General features: G+C 47.3%; 1 protein-coding gene and 1 long non-coding RNA gene across 2 annotated transcripts; one reads left to right on the top strand and one right to left on the bottom strand.

Annotated features, from left to right (window-relative positions):
• Nucleotides 1-214: 214 nt before the first annotated feature.
• LOC139701817 (uncharacterized) lies at nucleotides 215-11849 on the bottom strand. The gene is made up of 3 exons (XR_011704410.1): nucleotides 11134-11849; nucleotides 3760-6144; nucleotides 215-2384 (listed from the first exon to the last, which is right to left on the bottom strand). It is a non-coding gene; the product is annotated as an uncharacterized lncRNA (long non-coding RNA).
• Nucleotides 11850-12221: 372 nt separating this feature from the next.
• On the top strand, nucleotides 12222-18763 carry Mat2a (methionine adenosyltransferase 2A). Its single transcript, XM_027948895.2, has 9 exons — nucleotides 12222-12430; nucleotides 13865-13942; nucleotides 14046-14168; nucleotides 14952-15064; nucleotides 15142-15285; nucleotides 15656-15874; nucleotides 16064-16246; nucleotides 16393-16526; nucleotides 17166-18763. The coding sequence occupies exons 1-9, from the start codon at nucleotides 12340-12342 to the stop codon at nucleotides 17266-17268; spliced, it is 1188 nt and encodes a 395-aa protein (XP_027804696.1). The 5' UTR covers nucleotides 12222-12339; the 3' UTR covers nucleotides 17269-18763.
• Nucleotides 18764-18904: the final 141 nt, after the last annotated feature.

Below are 18904 nucleotides of genomic sequence, written 5' to 3'. Positions count from 1 at the left end.
CTTCCAGTGGCTGACCCTGTCCTCCCTTCTGAGTCCCTCCTTGGGCTGAACCCGCCACCCAGGTGCCCACTAGTGTGGCTTTACAAGGCTGTCCAGGTCATGACAACCGACTCTCCCTAATGCCAGGGCCCCTTCTCCCCCTCCTTTCTCTCTCCACAAGCCTTGTCTACTTGCAAAGCTTTCTGTATTTTAATGTAGTCTCACATTCATCCGGAATAAACATTTCAACGGCAGAAAAGTGTCACAGTGAGAACATCACCTTCTCCCTGCCCCAGAACCACTCTGCAAAAGTCACAGCCCCTGGTTTTGTGGCCCTCCTGGGAAAGGTCTGTGTCTACTGTTTCAGTCTAACACAAATGGGGCTGCCGGCAGTGCCGGTCTTTTCTCAAAGCGCACAGTTCTACCCAGTCTGTGAGCCCGACCTTGCCCCCCAGGTCCAGGTCCGCTGGCTGAGGGAGCTGCCCCGAGCTCCAGCACTTTCTGTTCCTTGTTGTAACAATGTTGCAGGGGACAGCCTTGCACATGATTCGGGGCCTATTTTGTCTGTATCTCCCTGGGGCAGATTCCCAGTGCAGAAGTGATGAGTCAAGAGCACAAATATTCAAATGTTGACAGACCTTGCCGATTGCCCTCTGGAAATGAGAAACTGTTTACACTCCGGGCAACAATGACCAGGAGCATCGGATTTCTGTTTCATCCTGCAAACATGGATGTTACCAAACTTTTGTTTGTCTTCCAATCTGACACAAAATGGAACCTCCTTTGGCCTGGCCCTCTTTGGACCCGGTGCTGGGACTGCATCTTCTTCCTCCAGTGGCTGTGCTTATTCTTGCTAACTCTTCCGATCTCTGCCTGCATGGCATGGTGGTTGCCGGCCAAGTCTGGGCATGTAGTCCATTTCCCAGGCTCCCAGGGAGTTAAGAGTTTCACCTTTCTTTACCCAAGTTTGGAGACTCCGTAATCAAAGAGGATTGAAGAGTCCCAGAAAGCCCCAGGAAGGGGCTATAGTGGCATGCTTCTGTCCACTGGTATCTGGCCACTTGCTGGTTGCTCTCTGGTATCAAGATGGGGCAGCCACCACCTTCCTCCTGCCATTCTGTGATGACATCAGGAACAGGTGGCCAGGGACCCGGCCAGACCCTCGGCCACTCAACTCCAACCCAGAAGCTCTGGCCCAGGACGGCTGCTTCAACCTGACTATGCTGGGACGCTCTTCCAGAAAGAATTCCAAACCGAAGAGGACTGTGGCCTCCAAGGAGCTCACTCACAGAGTGCTGGGCTAGAGGGACTGGCCAACCCTCTGTACTGACCACTGTGGGTGCTCTGTGGTCATGATTACAGAGACTGCGTGAAGACATGGAAAATGCCAACGATGAGATGGTCTAAGTTTGGCTGGGACAGGCTTGCCTAGCATGCACGAGGCCTGAGTCTGATTTCCCTGCACCATCACCACCAACAACAAAGAGTTGCAACTACTATATGACTTACATTCACATACTCGTGTGTGTAGATGACAGGTGTGCACCACCACACCCAGCTTCCAAACTTGAAACAGGATTTTTATTGAGATAGAGTCCACAGACTTTTGTGGTGCTCAGAACTGCATAACCAGCAGCACTAACTTCACAACATTTCATTACCCCTCAAAGAAGCCTTGTACCATTAGCAGCTACTCTCCACTCCCTACTCCCTATCCCCAGCTCCACTCTTCTAACTTCCGAATGTGTGGATTTGCGTCCCCTGCACATGTCACACAGGAAGCTCTGGTCAGCATATGGTCTCCTGTCACCTGGCGTAATGTCTTTGAGGTTTATCCCTATGTGTGCATGTATCAGTACATCATTTCCTTTTTTTTTTTTTTTTTAAGAGAGAGAGAGAGAATTTTTTCAATATTCATTTTTTAGTTTTCGGCGAACACAACATCTTTGTATGTGGTGCTGAGGATTGAACCCGGGCTGCACGCATGCCAGACGAGCACACTACCGCTTGAGCCACATCCGCAGCCCTACATCATTCCCTTTTTATGGCCAAATAATGTTCCATCGTAGGGATGGATTATCACATTTTGTTTATCACATTTTGATTATCACATTTTTCTGGTTTTTTTTTTTATATGTGTTTTTCTATTTTTAATTATTTTTAATACTTATTTTTTAGTTTACACAATACCTTTATTTTGTTTATTTTTATTGGTGCTGAGGATCGAACTCAGGGCCTCGTGCATGCCAGGCTAGTGCTCTACCGCTGAGCCACAACCCCAGCCCCTGTTTTTTTACATGTGCTTTTGGTGTTATATCTAAGAAATTAATGGCTACTCCAAAATCGTTAACATTTTCTGCTATTTTCTTCTGGGACTTGTACAGTTTTAGTTTTTAGACCTGAATCTTCATTCATTTTGAGTTGATTTTTCTTTCATGTTGGTGACAGAGCCCAGGACCTTTCATGTGGTACGCATGCCCTCTACCACAGAGCTATGCGCCCCCACTCTTGAGCTGATCTTTACATATGGTGTGAGGCAGGTCGAAACCCCTCTGTCACACCACAGTCCAGTTGTCCAGCACCACTTTGGGGGCCAGGTACCAGGAATTAAACCCAGGGGTCCTCAATCAAGGAGCCACATCCCCAGCCCTTTTTTATGTTTTATTTGGAGAAAGGGTCTCTCTAGGTTGCTTAGGGCCCCGCTAAGTTGCTGAGGCTGGCTTTGAACTCACAATCCTCATATCCTCCTGCCTCAGTCTCCTGAGCCGCTGGAATTATAGGTGTATACCACCTGGCCCAGCACTATATATATATTTTTGGGGGGATAACAGGGATTGAACTCAGGGGCACTTGACCACTGAGCCACATCCCCAGCCCTGTTTGTATTTTATTTAGAGACAGGGTCTCACTGAGTTACTTAGCACCTCGCCATTGCTGAGGCTGGCTTTGAACTCACAATATTCCTGCCTCAGCCTCCTGAGCTGCTGCGATTACAGGTATGCACCACTATACCTGGCTTCCAAAAATAATTTTTATTTATTTTTTTTTGAAAAAAATACTTCACTTTACAATTCTATTTTTTTTTTGAGAGAGAATTTTAATATTTATTTTTTTGTTTTCGGCGGACACAACATCTTTGTTTGTATGTGGTGCTGAGGATCGAACCCGGGCTGCATGCATACCAGGCGAGCGCGCTACCACTTGAGACACATCCCCAGCCCCAAAAATAATTTTTAAAAATCATGTTACCTGGGCTGGGGCTGGGGCTCAGCAGTAGAGCATTCACTTAACATGTGTGAGGGCTTGGGTTCGATCCTCAGCACCACATAAAATATATAAAATAAAGGTATTTTGTCCAACTACAACTAGAAATGAATATTGGGAAAAAATCATGTTACCACCACATTTTGAGTAGATATCTAAAAATTTTATTTTGTGTGTGTGTGTGTGTGTGTGTGTGTGTGTGTAAGAGAGAGAGAGAGAGAGAGAGAGATATGCTGGGGATTGAACCCAGATACTTGTGAAGTTTTTCATTTTAAGTGTAATTGAAGTAGTTTTAATTTTCAGCATATTATCAATACTGGCATTTTAAATATTATAAACTATCACTTTTAATATAAATACCATAGAAATTTAATACTCACAAATTTTTTAGACTTTAAAAAAAAAATTTGGTACTGGAGGGTGAACCCACGGACACTTTAACCACTAAGCCACATCACCTGTCCTTTTTATTTTTTGAGACAGGACCTCACTGAGTTGCTGAGGCTGGCTTGGAACTTGCCATCCTCCTGTGTCAGCCTTCTGGGCTGCTGGAATCACAGGCATGCACTACTGCCCCTGGCATCACCAATTATTTTTAAAATTTCTTTGAGTTAAAGACCAACAAACAAAACTCACACAGCAGGCCATGCACGGTGGCACATGCCTATAATCCCAGCAGCTTGGGAGGCTGAGGCAGGAGGATCATGAGTTCAAAGTCAGCCTCAGCAAAACTGAGGTGCTAAGCAACTCTGAGAGACCCTGTCTCTAAATGAAATATAAAATAGGGCTGGGGATGTGATTCAGTGGTCGAGTGCTCCTGAGTTCAATCCCCTGTACTTAAAACAACAACAACAACAACAAAAAAAAAACAACCTCACACAGCAATCCAGCCCCTGAAATTGTTTTTTAAGCCAGGGGTGGCAGCAGTGCCTGTAGTCCCAGCTTTGAAGGCTGAGGCAGGTGGATCGCACAAGCCCAAATATCCTGGCAGCCTGGGCAAGACAGCAAGACCCCAAGAAAAATAAAAATAAATCATGTTTGCTTTATTGTTAAGTGGTCTGAGTAGTAAACAGAGAGCCAGGTAAGATTTTTGTTTGCTTTAAAAGAGTTCCAACTTCAGAAAATGTTATTCAAGAAAACAGCTTTTTAAGTGAGGGTGGAGGAGGAGGGAGGGGCAGGGTCATCACCTGACAATGTCAGCAGACCTCCACCTGTAAGCCCTCTCCGCTGCTGTACTGTGGCCCATTGTGCTTCAGAATTGGTAAGCGGGAGGCCAGAGATGGGCGATCCGTAGGCCCTGCGTGGCCCTTGCCTGGGCAGCTCCACCTCGCCAAGACACCTGTTGTCCTTGTCCAGTGTGTCCATGCCGTATACAATGCCCACCTGTTGGTCACTTAGCAGCAATACAGCTATATCCTTGAATAACATTTTCTGAAATTGGAACTACTGTATACTGTACATTTTAAGATGGATTTTGGGGGATACTGGGGTGTGAACCCGGGGCCTTGTGCAGGATTGGTACATGCTATGCCGCCTAGCTAAGCCCTGGCCACTAAAGTCCACTTTTTTTCTATGGTCTGGTTTGTTATACAAGTTTTCAAGGCCAAAGCCTGATCAAGAGCCCAAGCTCCCTCTTCACAGAGAGGAGCTGGGCAACCTGGCAGGCCAGCTGACAAGCTTGGCCTCCGCCCAGAGCAGCAGGCCAGGCAGAGTGAGAGCAGAGTCCTCCCATCTCCTGCAGATTTACTATGGCCACAGCCCCGGCCTCACCAGAGAGAGGTGCACACCACCTTCCTTTCTGAGTACAGAGTCCTGCTTGCCCAGGGGTCCTAGGTGATGGCAGTTACGTCCTTGTCCTGAAGCAGAGCCTTGGTTTGAGGGATGATGTGTCAGAGGTCGTCAGGCACGGGCAGAAGAGCTGCCCTGATGGCCAGGGGCCATCTGCATCACTGCTGCCCCAGCTGAGGCCAAAGTTGCCCATCTCCAACTTATCTGGGTCATTCCAATCCCTGGTCCAGCGACATTAACAATCCTTTCCTGGTTAGAAGCTATTCAGGTCAAGATGCCGTTTATACTTTCCCAGGAATTGTAGATGTTTGTAGAATTTCTCCAGTAATTACAGTGCTGTCAGATTTCTGTGTAATTGGGACCATGACAGGGTACAGTGTAAAGGGGCCACTCACAGGCGCATACGATGCTTTTGCTGGTCCCATTCAGAGCCAGTGACCTGCTTCTGACCATCTGCCAAATGTCTCCCACAGTCACGTGACAGCAGCGGCACTTCTGCAGATCTGCTCCCAGTCAGCCAAGGACTGGGCATCATGTCACAGTGTCCAAGCTCCTAGGAAAACCTTGCAGGTTACATTTCCAACATCTGCATCGATCCCTGGCTTCGGCCCTTTGCCATGGACATAATCAGCCTGGCGGCAGCTCCCACCACAAGTGCACTGAGGGTCTCCCTGAAGTGTGCCTTTTCAGTCTCTTTGGGGAGCTATCCAGAGTGGCCAGTGCAAAGGTCCTCAGAACCTGTGTTCTTCCAGCCGTGGGAGGCCATGACCTCTGCCGTCTGCATGAAGAGGTGCTCACTGGTGCAGGAATCAGGCTCCTCCTGGAAGTCAAGGTCACACAGGAAGTGCCCCCAGTGCAAGTCTGTCCAGGTAGAGGGTCCTTCTACCACGCATTCTACGGGGCTGCCTTCCTTGGGAAGTGCCATGGTCCCTCAGGACTGCACATAAAGGATTGCTACAGGCTAAATTTAGGGATAAGGCTTGTACTCCACTCCCAGCAGAGAGGGTCTCGGCTTCTGTGGTCACCAACCATGTCTGGCTGGCCCCAAGTCAGCATCCTCTGACTTATGCTTTTTCTGTCCTGGGTGCAGCCCCATCCTCCCTCAGGGCGAACCTGGGCAAGATGAAAAATAGGGATTAGATAAAGGAATTCCTTACTGTTTCTGCCCCAACATCCTCGGTTACCAGGGCACAGAGCATGGTCATCCTGTGGCTGCTGGACGGAGGTGAGGACAGTTTACAGTGGGAGGATCCTGAGATCAAGTCAGATATCAGTTACAGGGAGGTCTGTCCAAATACACTGATCCAAACGCAAGGGAAAAGAGTCAACAGATGAGAAGGCAGGTCAGGGGGCCCAGGAGCACAGCAAGCAAAGCTGGGTATGGGAATGAAAGCAATAAACGGTCTTAGTGGGGCACAGCTGCAGCCAGACGGGAGCCGGAGCTGAGGGCAGGTCTAAAACCAAGTCCTCTCTCCAGAGGGGGTAGGTGTTCTCCTGAAGGGTCCCCAGATGACACATTGATTTTTGGGATCAGAAGGCTGGAAGAGAAGCTGCAGGCTGGCTGGGAAGTGCACCACAGCAGAGATGAGCCACCCCGCCTGACACGGGACCCTGAACCAGGAGCAGAGCCATGCTCTCAGCAGCAGACAGGGTGCTGGACAGGCTGGGGCAGAAACGGTGCCAGAAAGTCCCTAAGCAGGGAGCAGCAGCCTTTGCCACAAGCAGACCTGGCTCCATCCAGAGGACTGTCTCCCGTGGAGGCAAGGAGACTGGAATCCTGGGAGATTCCAGTTCCTGCGTATCCCAGGAATGGCACCCCTCTGGAAGGCGCCATCTGCATCATGCAGCTCCCCAGAGGCCACACTCTGGGAAGCACAGCATCTTGTTCCCTGGACTTCTCCTCCGTCCACCCCTTTTTTTCCCAAACTCACTATGCAAATGAATTTTGAGGCTGAACATCTTTTCATGTTTATTGGTAATTTCCACTTTCATCTTGGTAAACTATCTACTTGCAATCTTTCCACTAGTTTTCATTATATTTATTTATATTTTGGTACTGGGGATTGAACCCAGAGGCTCTTTACCATTGAGCTACATTCTTAGCTTCTTTATCTTTTTATTTATTTATTTATTTATTTATTTATTTATTTTTTAAAGAGAGAGTGAAGGAGAGAGAGAGAGAGAGAGAATTTTTTTAATATCTATTTTTCAGTTATCAGTGGACACAACATCTTTGTTTTGTATGTGGTACTGAGGATTGAACCCGGGCCGCATGCATGCCAGGCGAGCGCGCTACCCCTTGAGCCACATCCCCAACCTATCTTTTTATTTTGAGACAGGGTCTCACTAAGTTGCTGAGGCTGGCCTTGAACAGAAATCCTCCTGCCTCAGCCTCCTGAGTAGCTGGGATGACAGGCTGCGCAGCTGCACAGTTCTTCCTTTTTCACTAATTGGTATTAACCCTTTGTCTGTCTTATATGTTGAAAACGTTTTCCCAAGTTGTCTGTCTTTGGATTTTATTTATAAAGTGAGTTTTCATTTTTATGTTGTTAAATCTTATCAGTCTTTTGTGGTTTCTATCTTACTTGCAAAAGTCTGCCAAGGTTATAAAAATATTCTTTTACCATTTTTCATACTTACAAAAATTTTAAAAAGCAATAACATCCAGCATTTGGTGAATTAGAAAATGATACTCACTCCCGACTGAGAATGTGAGTTCTGACAGCCATCTGGAAAGTTCTCTGGCTGCAATTACTAACAGGTAAGAATGTACATATCTGTGTCTCATCTATCCCATCTTGGAAATATTTTATTTATTTATTTAGTACTGGGGTTTGAACCCAGGGGCACGTAACCACTGAGCCACATCCCCAGCCTTTTTCTTTGTTTAACATATTTTATTTAGAGACAGGGTCTCACTGAGTTGCTTAGGGCCTTGCTAAGTTGCAAGGCCCTAAGCTTTGAAATTGTGATCCTCCTGCCTCAGCCTCTGGAGCTGCTGGGATTACAGGCATGCGCCACCAAGCTCAGCTACAGTCGAATACTTTACACACACACACAGAACATTGCTTCACAAAAGTACATGTGCAAAGATGGCAGGCAAGAAACAACATGAACGTCAACCAACGAAGCAACAGTTAAACCCATTGATGGGCGTCCACTAAGCACACCTAACTGCTAATAAAAAGAGCACACAGGCACAACGAGGCCGATTGCCACAGAGCTGTAAACAGTTACAATGGCAAACTTTATATTCTGTGTATTTTCCCACAATAAAAATAGAAGGAAAATGATTTAATATCCACAGTATCCCAGAGAGATGGTCATAAAAATTGTTAGGAGAAAACCCACATTTCTCTGAATTGTTTAGTGTGTGTTAAAAGGAAAAGGTGTGGGGGACGGACACCACTTCTCGCTGCCTTGGGCAGTGCTGCTTGGTGTCTGCACAGGGCCCTGGGCTTAGATCCAGGCTCCAGTCCCAGCTGCACCACGATTCCACAGTGACTTGGGTGGAGCACATGGGGGTTCTCATCTAAGACAAAGAAGGAACTAGTGCTGTGATGAGGGCACTAGACCTCACAACAGGGCCCCTCGAAAAGGTACCACTGTGTCTCCACTGCCCCCCATGCACTTCTCCATCCTGCGCTTCTTGACTGAGATGCAAAAGGGTTTGATTGTGATGAGAGAAAAATCACAGAAATATAAACAAAATACAAACAGCCTAAAGATGAAGGCTGCATACAGTCATTGCTTCTGATTCACTGGACTTGGCCTTCTCCTAAGGCCATCTGACACTCCAGACTTTGCCCCTAAAGGGCTGGCCGAACCTTGGAGACTTTTCTCCCTGCTCACCTTCACCTGGCAGCTGCTCTGAGACTCATAGCCCATCACCTCCTTCTCCAGGCCTCCCACTGTGGCTATGCTCTCGGCTGTCTGCGGCACCATCTTCCTCTTCCTCTCTGACCACACCAACAGCTTCTTGCCCTGCAAATGCTCTGTCTTCCTGAACTCTCTCCTTGACAGGCAGACAGGTAAGACTGTCTGAGCCCTGAAAACCACTTTATGCAGGCCCAGCTCTGCACTCTCAGGGAAGACTGCTCCCTGAGTGTTCTCTGGGTTGAAAAGGCTGGAGCCCAAAGAAGACAGGGAATAGATTTCCCCATGTGCTTTACACCATCCCACATTCAACAAGTTCATTAATGCTCACTATGGAACCAACGAAGGACCTCTACCAGTCTGTCTGGCCCTCGGGGCAGTAACCTGTGAAGTCAGAACAGGTGGCCTGCACTTTCTCCAGAGGGAAGCTCTTAATACTGTTGATCACAGTGCCTTGCTAGAGACCAGCCGGCCTCCTCTCCTGGACCTCCCGGGTCACCGGGCCTCTTCCCTGCCCCACTTTCTTCTGCCATTTTTCTGCTTCCTTTCCTTCCTCTCCTTTTTTTTTTTTTTTTAGTTACAGGGGACTGAACCCAGGGGCACTCGACCACTGAGCCACATCCCAGCCTTATTTTGTATTTCATTTAGAGACAGGGTCTTACTGAGTTGCTTAGCACCTCGCCATTGCTGAGGCTGACTTTGAACTCATGATCTTCCTGCCTCAGCCTCCAGAGTCACTGGGATTATTGACGAGCCCCACCACGCCCAGCTGTCTTACTTTATTTTATTTTTTATTTTTGTAGTTGTAGGTGGACAGAATGCCTTTATTTATTTTTATGTGGTGCTAAGGATGGAAACCAGTGCCTCACACATGCTAGGCAAGCATTCTGCCACTGAGTTATAGGCCCAGCCCATGTCTCACTTTATTTTGATGGGAATCAATAACTTGAACTGTTGCTAACTATAAGAAATTCAAAGTAGACAACAGAAAGATAAACTTGAAGCAGCAGCCAAGCCACACTCAGGCCTTTAGAGTATGTAGGTTTTTTGTTTTTGTACTGAGGATTGAACCCAGGGGTGTTTAACCACTGAGTCACATCCCCAGCCCTTTTCAGTTTTTATTTTGAGACAGGTTTTCACTAAATTGCTCAGGACCTCACTAACTTGCTGAGACAGGCCTTGAACTCATGATCCTCCTGCCTCAGCCTCCTGGGTTGCTGAGAGTATAGTTGTGAACCACCACACCCAGCATATGTAGGGATTTTAACCTTTCTCCTAAGAGCACTTGAAAGCCAGTGAAAAGTTATTTGCAGGAAGAGCTAATTTTTTACAGCATATATTTTAAAAATACCTATTATGGGCTAGACATTGTGCTAAAGAATGTACTTCTATCATTTCATTTAATCCTTTAAACAAACCTATGATGACTATTATTGTCCCAATTTTACAGACAGGTCTGTATGAAGAGGGTCTTGGCAGAGGCCTAACTTCAGCTCCAGCTGGTAACTACCAATTACCCTTGCTAAGAGAAAGAGAAGTAGGTAAGCAAGTGGTGCAGCTGACTCTAATCTCCCCGGCAGGATCAGCCCAACAGTGAGGTTGGTAGCAAAGGGGTATCAGGAGCTAATGAGCTAATCATTGAATTTAATCCTTTTCTTCTTCCTCCCTATTAATAAAATAACCTTCTAATTACATTCTGGCTTCCCATATAGATTTTTCTGCAGGGAGATAATGCACTGACACTGACTAGTCTACACATGCACTTTATTGCTGTTGACAATGTTTATACTCATTGTTAATAAACTGGCTTTCTACTTTTTAAAAATGACGTCGAAACAAAGAAATTATTAAGTAGTTTTATAGTTATTTTTCTATGAAGGGTTAGTTTGAAAAATAAAAACCAAGTAAAGGGGCTGGAATTGTGGCTCAGTGGTAGAGCACTTGCCTAGCATGTGGGAGGCCCTGGGTTGGATCTTCAGCACCACGTAAAAATAAATAAACAAAATGAAGGTATTGTGTCCAACTACAAGTAAAAAGTAAATTAAAAAAAAAAAGTAAAAATACCATGTCTCTTGTGACTTAATCTTTTCTGGCTGCCCGCTTTGACCCTGATGATCTTAAGTCTGGGGAGCGCCCTTTCTTTTTTGTAAAAGCCCCTAGCACAGCCCAGGGCCTCTTTTTTTTCTAACCCTCATTTCCCTCCGCTCCCCACTCTCCAGAATTTACCTACTTCTCTGGTAGCAGGAGCTGGAGCCTGTCAGAGGTCTGTTCAGTTCATGGGGTGAAGTGCATCCTCCCATGATGGGAGCAAACTGTTCCGGACACCAGGGCCTGGTGTCCTTGTCACCAACGTGGGCCACTGTACCCTCTGCCCCTGCAGGGATGAGTGACCTTGCCTGGCCATGGCTCCACGAGGTCCACATGACCCTGAATGAGTGAGTCCCACTCCCCACGGCTCCTTGGGGTCATTTAGACACCTGCCCCAGTGCCGCATGAGCAGCTCCGCCTACTTGTGGCTCCCTGGGTCACCGTGTATCTCCCCAGCAGAAACGACCTACCCCGCCTGTGTTCCCCGGGGCCACAATGACCCCTGCCCAGGTTGAGTGACCCTGCCTGGCCATGACTCTCCGGGGGCGACTCCTGCTCCTGCTGGCTCGGTCTGTTTTCTTTCTCCTTCCCTGTAATTCCGTTCATGGACAAGACCGGGACCAGCCAAGTGGGCACTGCAAAGCTAGAGCTTCGTGGAACGGCCGAGCGCGGTCGCGGGCCTGGGCGGCTTCTGGGAAAACTCAGGCCTGCGTTCCCAGCCGCTCCGAGCACGCGACCGAAGTGCCCAGCACGGTCCGCCGTCCCCTCGCCCACCGGCGGCCGCCATCTTCCCCCAGGCCGTTAGCCACAGCCCTCGGGCCTCGGGCGGGCACCAGGCTCGGTCCCGGCCGCTGGGGTGCGCGGCGCGGAGCCCCGCACTGCCAATACAAAAGCCGCGCTTCCAGCCGCCGCCGCTGGGGGCGGTCGCGGACTCTGGCCTGCAACGGCCGGAAGGGCGGTGCCATGTCAAGGAGCGGGGGACGGCCCCTGGAGCCCTGTCGCCGTTCGTCCCTCGTCGACAGGGAGCGAACGTCGAAGCAGTCCTCTCGCGTCTCTCTCCACCGGTCGTGACGGCCCCGGATGGCTGACGCCCGCCGGGGACCAACGCTCGCAGGATCCCCCCACCCCGCGATGGTTCTGCCCTGCGCGGCCGCACCTCCCCACGCGCATGGGCGGGACCGGGGGCGGGGCCTGCGGGCTCCGCGCTATAAATATCGGACCGCGCTGCCCGCCGCCCTGCTCGCCCCGCCGCCGCTGACCGAGTGTTCTTCCTCATCCGAGTGTTGCGCCTCTGCCGCCGGTCTGTCCGCTCCTCAGTGCCGCTCTTCTGCCGCCATCGCCGACATGAACGGTCAGCTCAACGGCTTCCACGAGGCGTTCATCGAGGAGGGCACGTTCCTCTTCACCTCGGAGTCTGTGGGGGAAGGCCACCCAGGTGAGGCGGGGGCGCGCCCCTCCCCCACCCGGCCGCGCGCCCGGCCCGCGGAAGATTCCAGAAGGGGGGTGGCGGGCTCTGCGGGAGAGCGGCTCCGCGGGCCCGCGGCGGGAGCCCTCCGTAGGCGGCCCGCCCCGCGCGCGCCCGCGGCGGGTGCGCGCTCCGCATTGCAGCCCGGCGGCGGCACGTGGCGAGGCCGGCGCGGGCGCGCGGGCAGCGCTGCGGGGGGGACCTCCGCCAGGCCGGCGCCCTCGCCGCTTCCCGGCTTTGTGTGTGGCCGCCATAGTGAGCCGGGCCCGCGCCTCAGGAGGGCATCGTGTCCGCGGGCTGGGCTGGGCGCGCCGCCCTTAAGCGCGACGCGCGGGGCCGCGTGGGCCTGGCCGGTGGCGCGTTTTTCGGGCTGTCTGGAAAATTCGAGCGTGTTGGAGGTTACTCCCTCTTCCTAGAACGGGTGACGTAGGTGGGGGCCGAGGGACTGGCGCCGCCGAGCCTATTCCGGAGCCGCTCTGATGACACAGCCGGATGGCCGCCGGGTCACTCCTTTTGTTCGTGGCTGTTTCCTTTCATGGCTTAATTCTTTGAGTGTCCCTTGAGACCAGGAGCCTGATGACACTGGCCAGATTGTCCTGCCACATCGTGTGCACGTGCCAGTGCGCAGCCACGAGTTCACCGGTGTGCGGTTGTGCTGCACCGATTAAAGGCTGTGGTGCCTGCGGTTTGTTCTCCCAGGGCCCCCGGGACCAGGGTCTGGTAGGTGACAGTGGAGATGGACGAGAACATTGGAATGGTTAGGCTTGGAACGGTATTTCAGAACCTCTGGCTTTTTAGAGGTGGCCCGAAGTCCTTGGGAGGTGTCAAGTGCACACATCATAATGGGTGGATGTGTATCGGATATCTCGAGGGTTCTGCTGGCTGACTGAGTCAGTGAGCTTGTGCGACTATATTAAGACCGCTGTGTTTTTAAGTAACACGGACTCCTGTGTCCAGCATTTATTATTCAGGCAGACTGCTTCTGGTAAAGCAGTGCTTTACAAAAAGCAGCAGTTAAGATCATACTTAATGCACTGAATGATTCACTTCAAAGTTTTTATGATGTTTCAAAATAAAAAAGTAAAATCTCAGTATTTTTTTTTTCCTCTCCTAGCTGGGCACAGTGGTAAATGCATGCAGTCCCAGCGATCAGGAGGCCAAGGCAACAGGAGGAGCACAAGTTGGAGGCATCAGCCTCCACAATTTAGGCCTTAGCAACCTTTTGAAACTCTGTCTCAAAATAAATGGAAATGGGGTGGGGCACAGCTGAGTGTAGATGTGGTAAAGCACCTCTTAAACCCCCCTTCCTTTTTTTTTCCTCAACAAAGTTTTTTTTTCCAGTTCATAGAGAAAGGGGCATCCCATACTTCAATAGTAAAAGAAATTGATTTTTTTCCCCCACAGATAAGATTTGTGACCAAATCAGTGATGCTGTCCTTGATGCCCATCTTCAACAGGACCCTGATGCCAAAGTGGCTTGTGGTAGGTTCAGAACATGTGCTTGTTTATTGCCTGATTATAAAGGTAAAGTTGGGAGAACTAATTTATAAAAATGTTTTTTGTGTGTGAATCTCTCCTTTATTAGAAACTGTTGCTAAAACTGGGATGATTCTTCTTGCTGGGGAAATTACATCAAGAGCTGCCATTGACTACCAGAAAGTGGTTCGGGAAGCCATTAAGCACATTGGATATGATGATTCTTCCAAAGGTGTGTTTTCATTTTGCTTTTTTTCTAAGCTTATGTTTAGATGTAATGGTTGAAACTGTCTTCTAGAATGTTCCTAGTAATCCTTAACTCCGGTTATGTAGATATAGTATGACGTTTTGGTATTATAGTCTCACTTTGTTGTGGAGGACAATGTTCTAAGACTAGCAGATGGCTGAAACTGACAAATATTTTTTCCCTGTAGATACTTGGCTACAGTTATGCCTAACATAAATGAGGTACATTAGATTTGCAAAAATAAGATGGAAGTTAGTGTACAAGTTATAAATGTGATCTGACAAAATGTCTATTGTATCATAGATCTTAGCAATCCTGGCCATCTTTTCCCCTTCAGAACTTGCACTTGTTTGCTTCGAGGCACACTATTGCTTTTCTTGGCATATTCAAAGTATTAGCATTATTCTTATGCTTTTGGGCTATTAAGTTTATTTGAACATAAAGCCACTGTTATGCCAAGACATTTCAATAGTTAAGTGATTTAGCCAGTGGGTAGCATGTATCTGGATGATGATTTATGTCCTGGGAAGGGAAGAGTTCATCACACTCTCAGGGCAATTTTTTTTTTTTTTAGAAAATCACAAATTTCTGGAATTTTCCATTTACAATTTTAAGGTAACTGAAAGTGTGAGTGGAAGGTGAAACCATGGCTAAGGAGTTGCTACTGTATCTGATTTCTTCAGCAGTAGCAGTATTTAGAATTCCAAGTAATTGTGAACAGAGCGGGTATTGTGGCCTTTTGTTCTTAAAAGACATTTTTGTTTATAGGGTTTGACTATAAGACTTGTAATGTGCTGGTGGCCTTGGAACAACAGTCACCAGATATTGCTCAAGGTGTTCATCTTGACCGAAATGAGGAAGACATTGGTGCAGGAGACCAGGTATTGTGAAAGGCTATTTATGTCTCTTCTAACATTAAATTAAGCTTTAATGTTACATCACTGGCTCTTTTTTTCAGGGCTTGATGTTTGGTTATGCCACCGATGAAACTGAGGAGTGTATGCCTTTAACCATTGTCTTAGCACACAAGCTAAATGCCAAACTGGCAGAACTACGCCGCAATGGCACTTTGCCTTGGTTACGCCCAGATTCAAAAACTCAAGTAAGTGATCTTAAAGCTATATTGCCTAAAATTACTTTGTAGGAAAATCCATGAATTTGATGACTGCCAAGAATAACATATATTTGCTCATTATAATTTTCTTTTTTTGGTACTGGGGATCGAATTCAGGGGCACTCGGCCACTTCCCAGCCTTGTTTGTATTTTATTTATAGAGACAGGGTCTCACTGAGTTTTACTTAGTGCCTCATTATTGCTGAGGCTAGCTTTAAACTCAATCCTTGGCCTCAGCCTCCTGAGCCACCGAGATTAGACATATACCACCATGCCCAGCACTGTATTGTAACTTGATAGAGAACCAAGTACAAAACTCGTGGAATTAAGTGTTCTGATAACCTGTGTTTACTTCAAGGTGACTGTGCAGTATATGCAAGATCGAGGTGCTGTGCTTCCCATCAGAGTCCACACAATCGTTATATCTGTTCAGCATGATGAAGAGGTTTGTCTTGATGAGATGAGGGATGCCCTGAAAGAGAAGGTCATCAAAGCTGTTGTACCTCCAAAATATCTTGATGAGGATACCATCTACCATCTGCAGCCAAGTGGCAGATTTGTTATTGGTGGGCCTCAGGTAATGTCAGTTCAGCATACTCTTACTATTTCGAGTCTTTGGTTACTTGAAAAGTTTGGGTCACTATCACCTCTTTTAAGATTCTGGAATTTGCTTGTGAATCTTTAGAGGCATGGAATAGGCATTCTAATCTAGAACCACTTACTGGGAAAGATTAGGCATAAAGTGACTTAAATCCTATAATTTCAGGGTGATGCTGGTTTGACTGGCCGGAAAATAATTGTGGACACCTATGGCGGTTGGGGAGCTCATGGAGGAGGTGCCTTTTCAGGAAAGGATTATACTAAGGTGGACCGCTCAGCTGCTTATGCTGCCCGTTGGGTGGCAAAATCCCTTGTTAAAGGAGGTCTGTGCAGGAGGGTTCTTGTTCAGGTATATATTCTTTTTATGTAATTGGAGTGGTAAACAGCCATGTAAGCGGGAGGGATATAACAGTAATAAGCTTCTTGCCCATTTTATACCAATGTATACAAGTATGCATTTGAATTACTGACTGTTAACATTTGAATCCTTTTTAGGTCTCTTATGCTATTGGAGTTTCTCATCCATTGTCCATCTCCATTTTCCATTATGGTACCTCTCAGAAGACTGAGAGAGAGCTGTTAGAGATTGTGAAGAAGAACTTTGATCTTCGCCCTGGGGTCATTGTCAGGTAAAGATGGTAAAGCCTATTGCTAGTGAGAAGTAGAGGGTGTGGGTATGTGTGTGATACATACTACTTAGATATGAGGAGGTAAAGGTAGACTCCTCAAATGGGGAAACATTTTAAATTCCAGAACATGCTGATGTTTTAAAATTGCCTTCAGGGAGCGTTTAATTGAGAAATACAAGTCACAGTGCTCCGTGGCTTATATTTATCACCCTAGAAAGTCTTTCACATTTAATATTGGGCTTTGTGCTCATCATACCCAAGGGTGTTTAAGAAATTAATACAGACAAGTGGGATGTTCAAGGTTCTACAAAGAAAAGAACCATAGTGGGCAGTGAGACCTTGGTAAGTATCCATGATCCTCAGATGAGCTTTTGACAATTGGAATTCCTCAGAATAATGACAAGTTTTCATATTTGTTGAGCCAGGGCCGGAAAAACAAGAACTGTAGTTACTAATAAGGACTGTACAAGGACTTTGGACACCAGGGAAGTAACAAACACTTTTGCCACAAACTTTTTTCCTAGCATACCCCAGAGAACTGAACTCATTTGCCAGAGCTCTTGAAAATGAGTCTTGCTGATTGTTTTGCTTTATTTTAATCCAATGCTACATATTAAGTTATGGACTTGTATATTCCAGGGATCTGGATCTGAAGAAGCCAATTTATCAGAGGACTGCAGCCTATGGCCACTTTGGTAGGGACAGCTTCCCATGGGAAGTGCCCAAAAAGCTTAAATACTGAAAGTGTTAGCCTTTTTTCCCCAGACTTGTTGGCGTAGGCTACAGAGAAGCCTTCAAGCTCTGAGGGAAAGGGCCCTTCTTCCTAAATTTTCTTGTCCTCTTTCAGCTCATCAGTTGCAGTCACTCTCTAGTCAATGACATGAATTTTAGCTTTTGTGGGGGACTGTAAGTTGGGCTTGCTATTCTGTCCCTAGAAGTTTTGTTCACCATTATAATGAATTTAGTGAGCATAGGTGATCCATGTAACTGCCTAGAAACAACACTTGTAGTGAATAATGCTTTGGAACTGAACCTTTGTGCCCTATCACCCAACCCTCCAAAGTCCTAAACACATTGACTTTCCTACCAAATGCTGAAAATATCCTTGTAATGTGCACGTAAAAGTACTTGTAGTTCCACTATAGCCTGTCTGGCAATGCCACAGCTCTCAGCATGAATTTGTAATGTCTTGAGCTCTATTATGAATGTGAAGCCTCCCTTATCCTCCCTGTAACTTGATCCATTTCTAATTATGTAGTTCTTTGTCAGGGAGTGTTCCCTACCCAATCTATCTTGCATGTAACGCAAGTTCCAGTCGGAGCTCCAGCCTGACATGAAAAATCAAAAAGGCAGTTACCATTAAACCATCTCCCTGGTGCTTATGCTCTTAATTGCCACCTCTTTAATAGCACCAAATCAAAATTTCTCCACCTTCAGCTGTCTTTTGGAGGACGTACGTAATAAGGTTTTCATTTATTAAACCAATCCTATGCATGGTTTCAGCACTAGCCAAACCTCACCAACTCCTAGTCTAGAAAAACAGGCACTTGGCACCCTTGTGATGTCATACAGAGAAGTCACAGGGCAGTACCTGAGGGTCTGTAGGTTGCACACTTTGGTACCAGATAACTTTTTTTTTTCTTTATAAGAAAGATGAGTACTCCACACTGCACAATAATTCCTCCCAGGGTTTTAACTTTGTTTTATTTTCAAAACCAGGTCCAATGAGCTTTCTGAACAGCTGGTGTAGCTACAGAGAAACCAGCTTCCTTCAGAGAGCAGTGCTTTTGGCGGGGAGGAGGAAATCCCTTCATACTTGAACATTTTCTAATTGCTTATTTATTGTATTCTGAGGTATGGCGTAAGTACAGAGAAGCCATCACCTCAGATGGCAGCTTTTAAAAGATTTTTTTTTCCTCAACACCATGATTCCTTTAACAACATGTTTCCAGCATTCCCAGGTAGGCCAAGGTGTCCTACAGAAAAACCTTGGGTTAGACCTACAGGGGGTCTGGCTGGTGTTAAGCGAAGGGAGGGCAGAGCTGGTGCGGCTGACCGTGGAGAGAGCGGACTTGGCTGGCGTGGTACAGAGAAGCCAGCTTGTTTACATGCTACTCCATGACTGCTTGCCCGAAGCAGAAAGTGCCTTCCAGGGTCTATTTTTGGAGGTTTATTACGTATGTCTGGTTCTCAATTCCAACAGTTTAATGAAGATCTAAATAAAATGCTAGGTTCTACCCTGTGTTACTATTCTTTAAGTGCTGTGGCTACAAATAACCTGAAAATTGTATACATACGTCTTGGGGCCCACTGGGAATCAACAAGTCTATAGTCTACCATCTGGTTTGTCCACTATTGCCATCTAGACTGAAATATGT

This window comes from Marmota flaviventris, chromosome 14, assembly GCF_047511675.1.
Source record: "Marmota flaviventris isolate mMarFla1 chromosome 14, mMarFla1.hap1, whole genome shotgun sequence".
Taxonomy (NCBI): Eukaryota; Metazoa; Chordata; class Mammalia; order Rodentia; family Sciuridae; genus Marmota; species Marmota flaviventris.
This window is presented reverse-complemented; position numbering and strand designations above follow the sequence as displayed.

Bases quoted from the DNA above. Each gene is read 5' to 3' on its own strand.
- Mat2a (XM_027948895.2), top strand. From the start codon at position 12,340: ATGAACGGTCAGCTCAACGGCTTCCACGAGGCGTTCATCGAGGAGGGC. The intron at 15,065-15,141 runs GTATTGTGAAAG...TCTTTTTTTCAG, and splicing joins ACATTGGTGCAGGAGACCAG to GGCTTGATGTTTGGTTATGC. The intron at 16,247-16,392 runs GTATATATTCTT...AATCCTTTTTAG, and splicing joins GCAGGAGGGTTCTTGTTCAG to GTCTCTTATGCTATTGGAGT.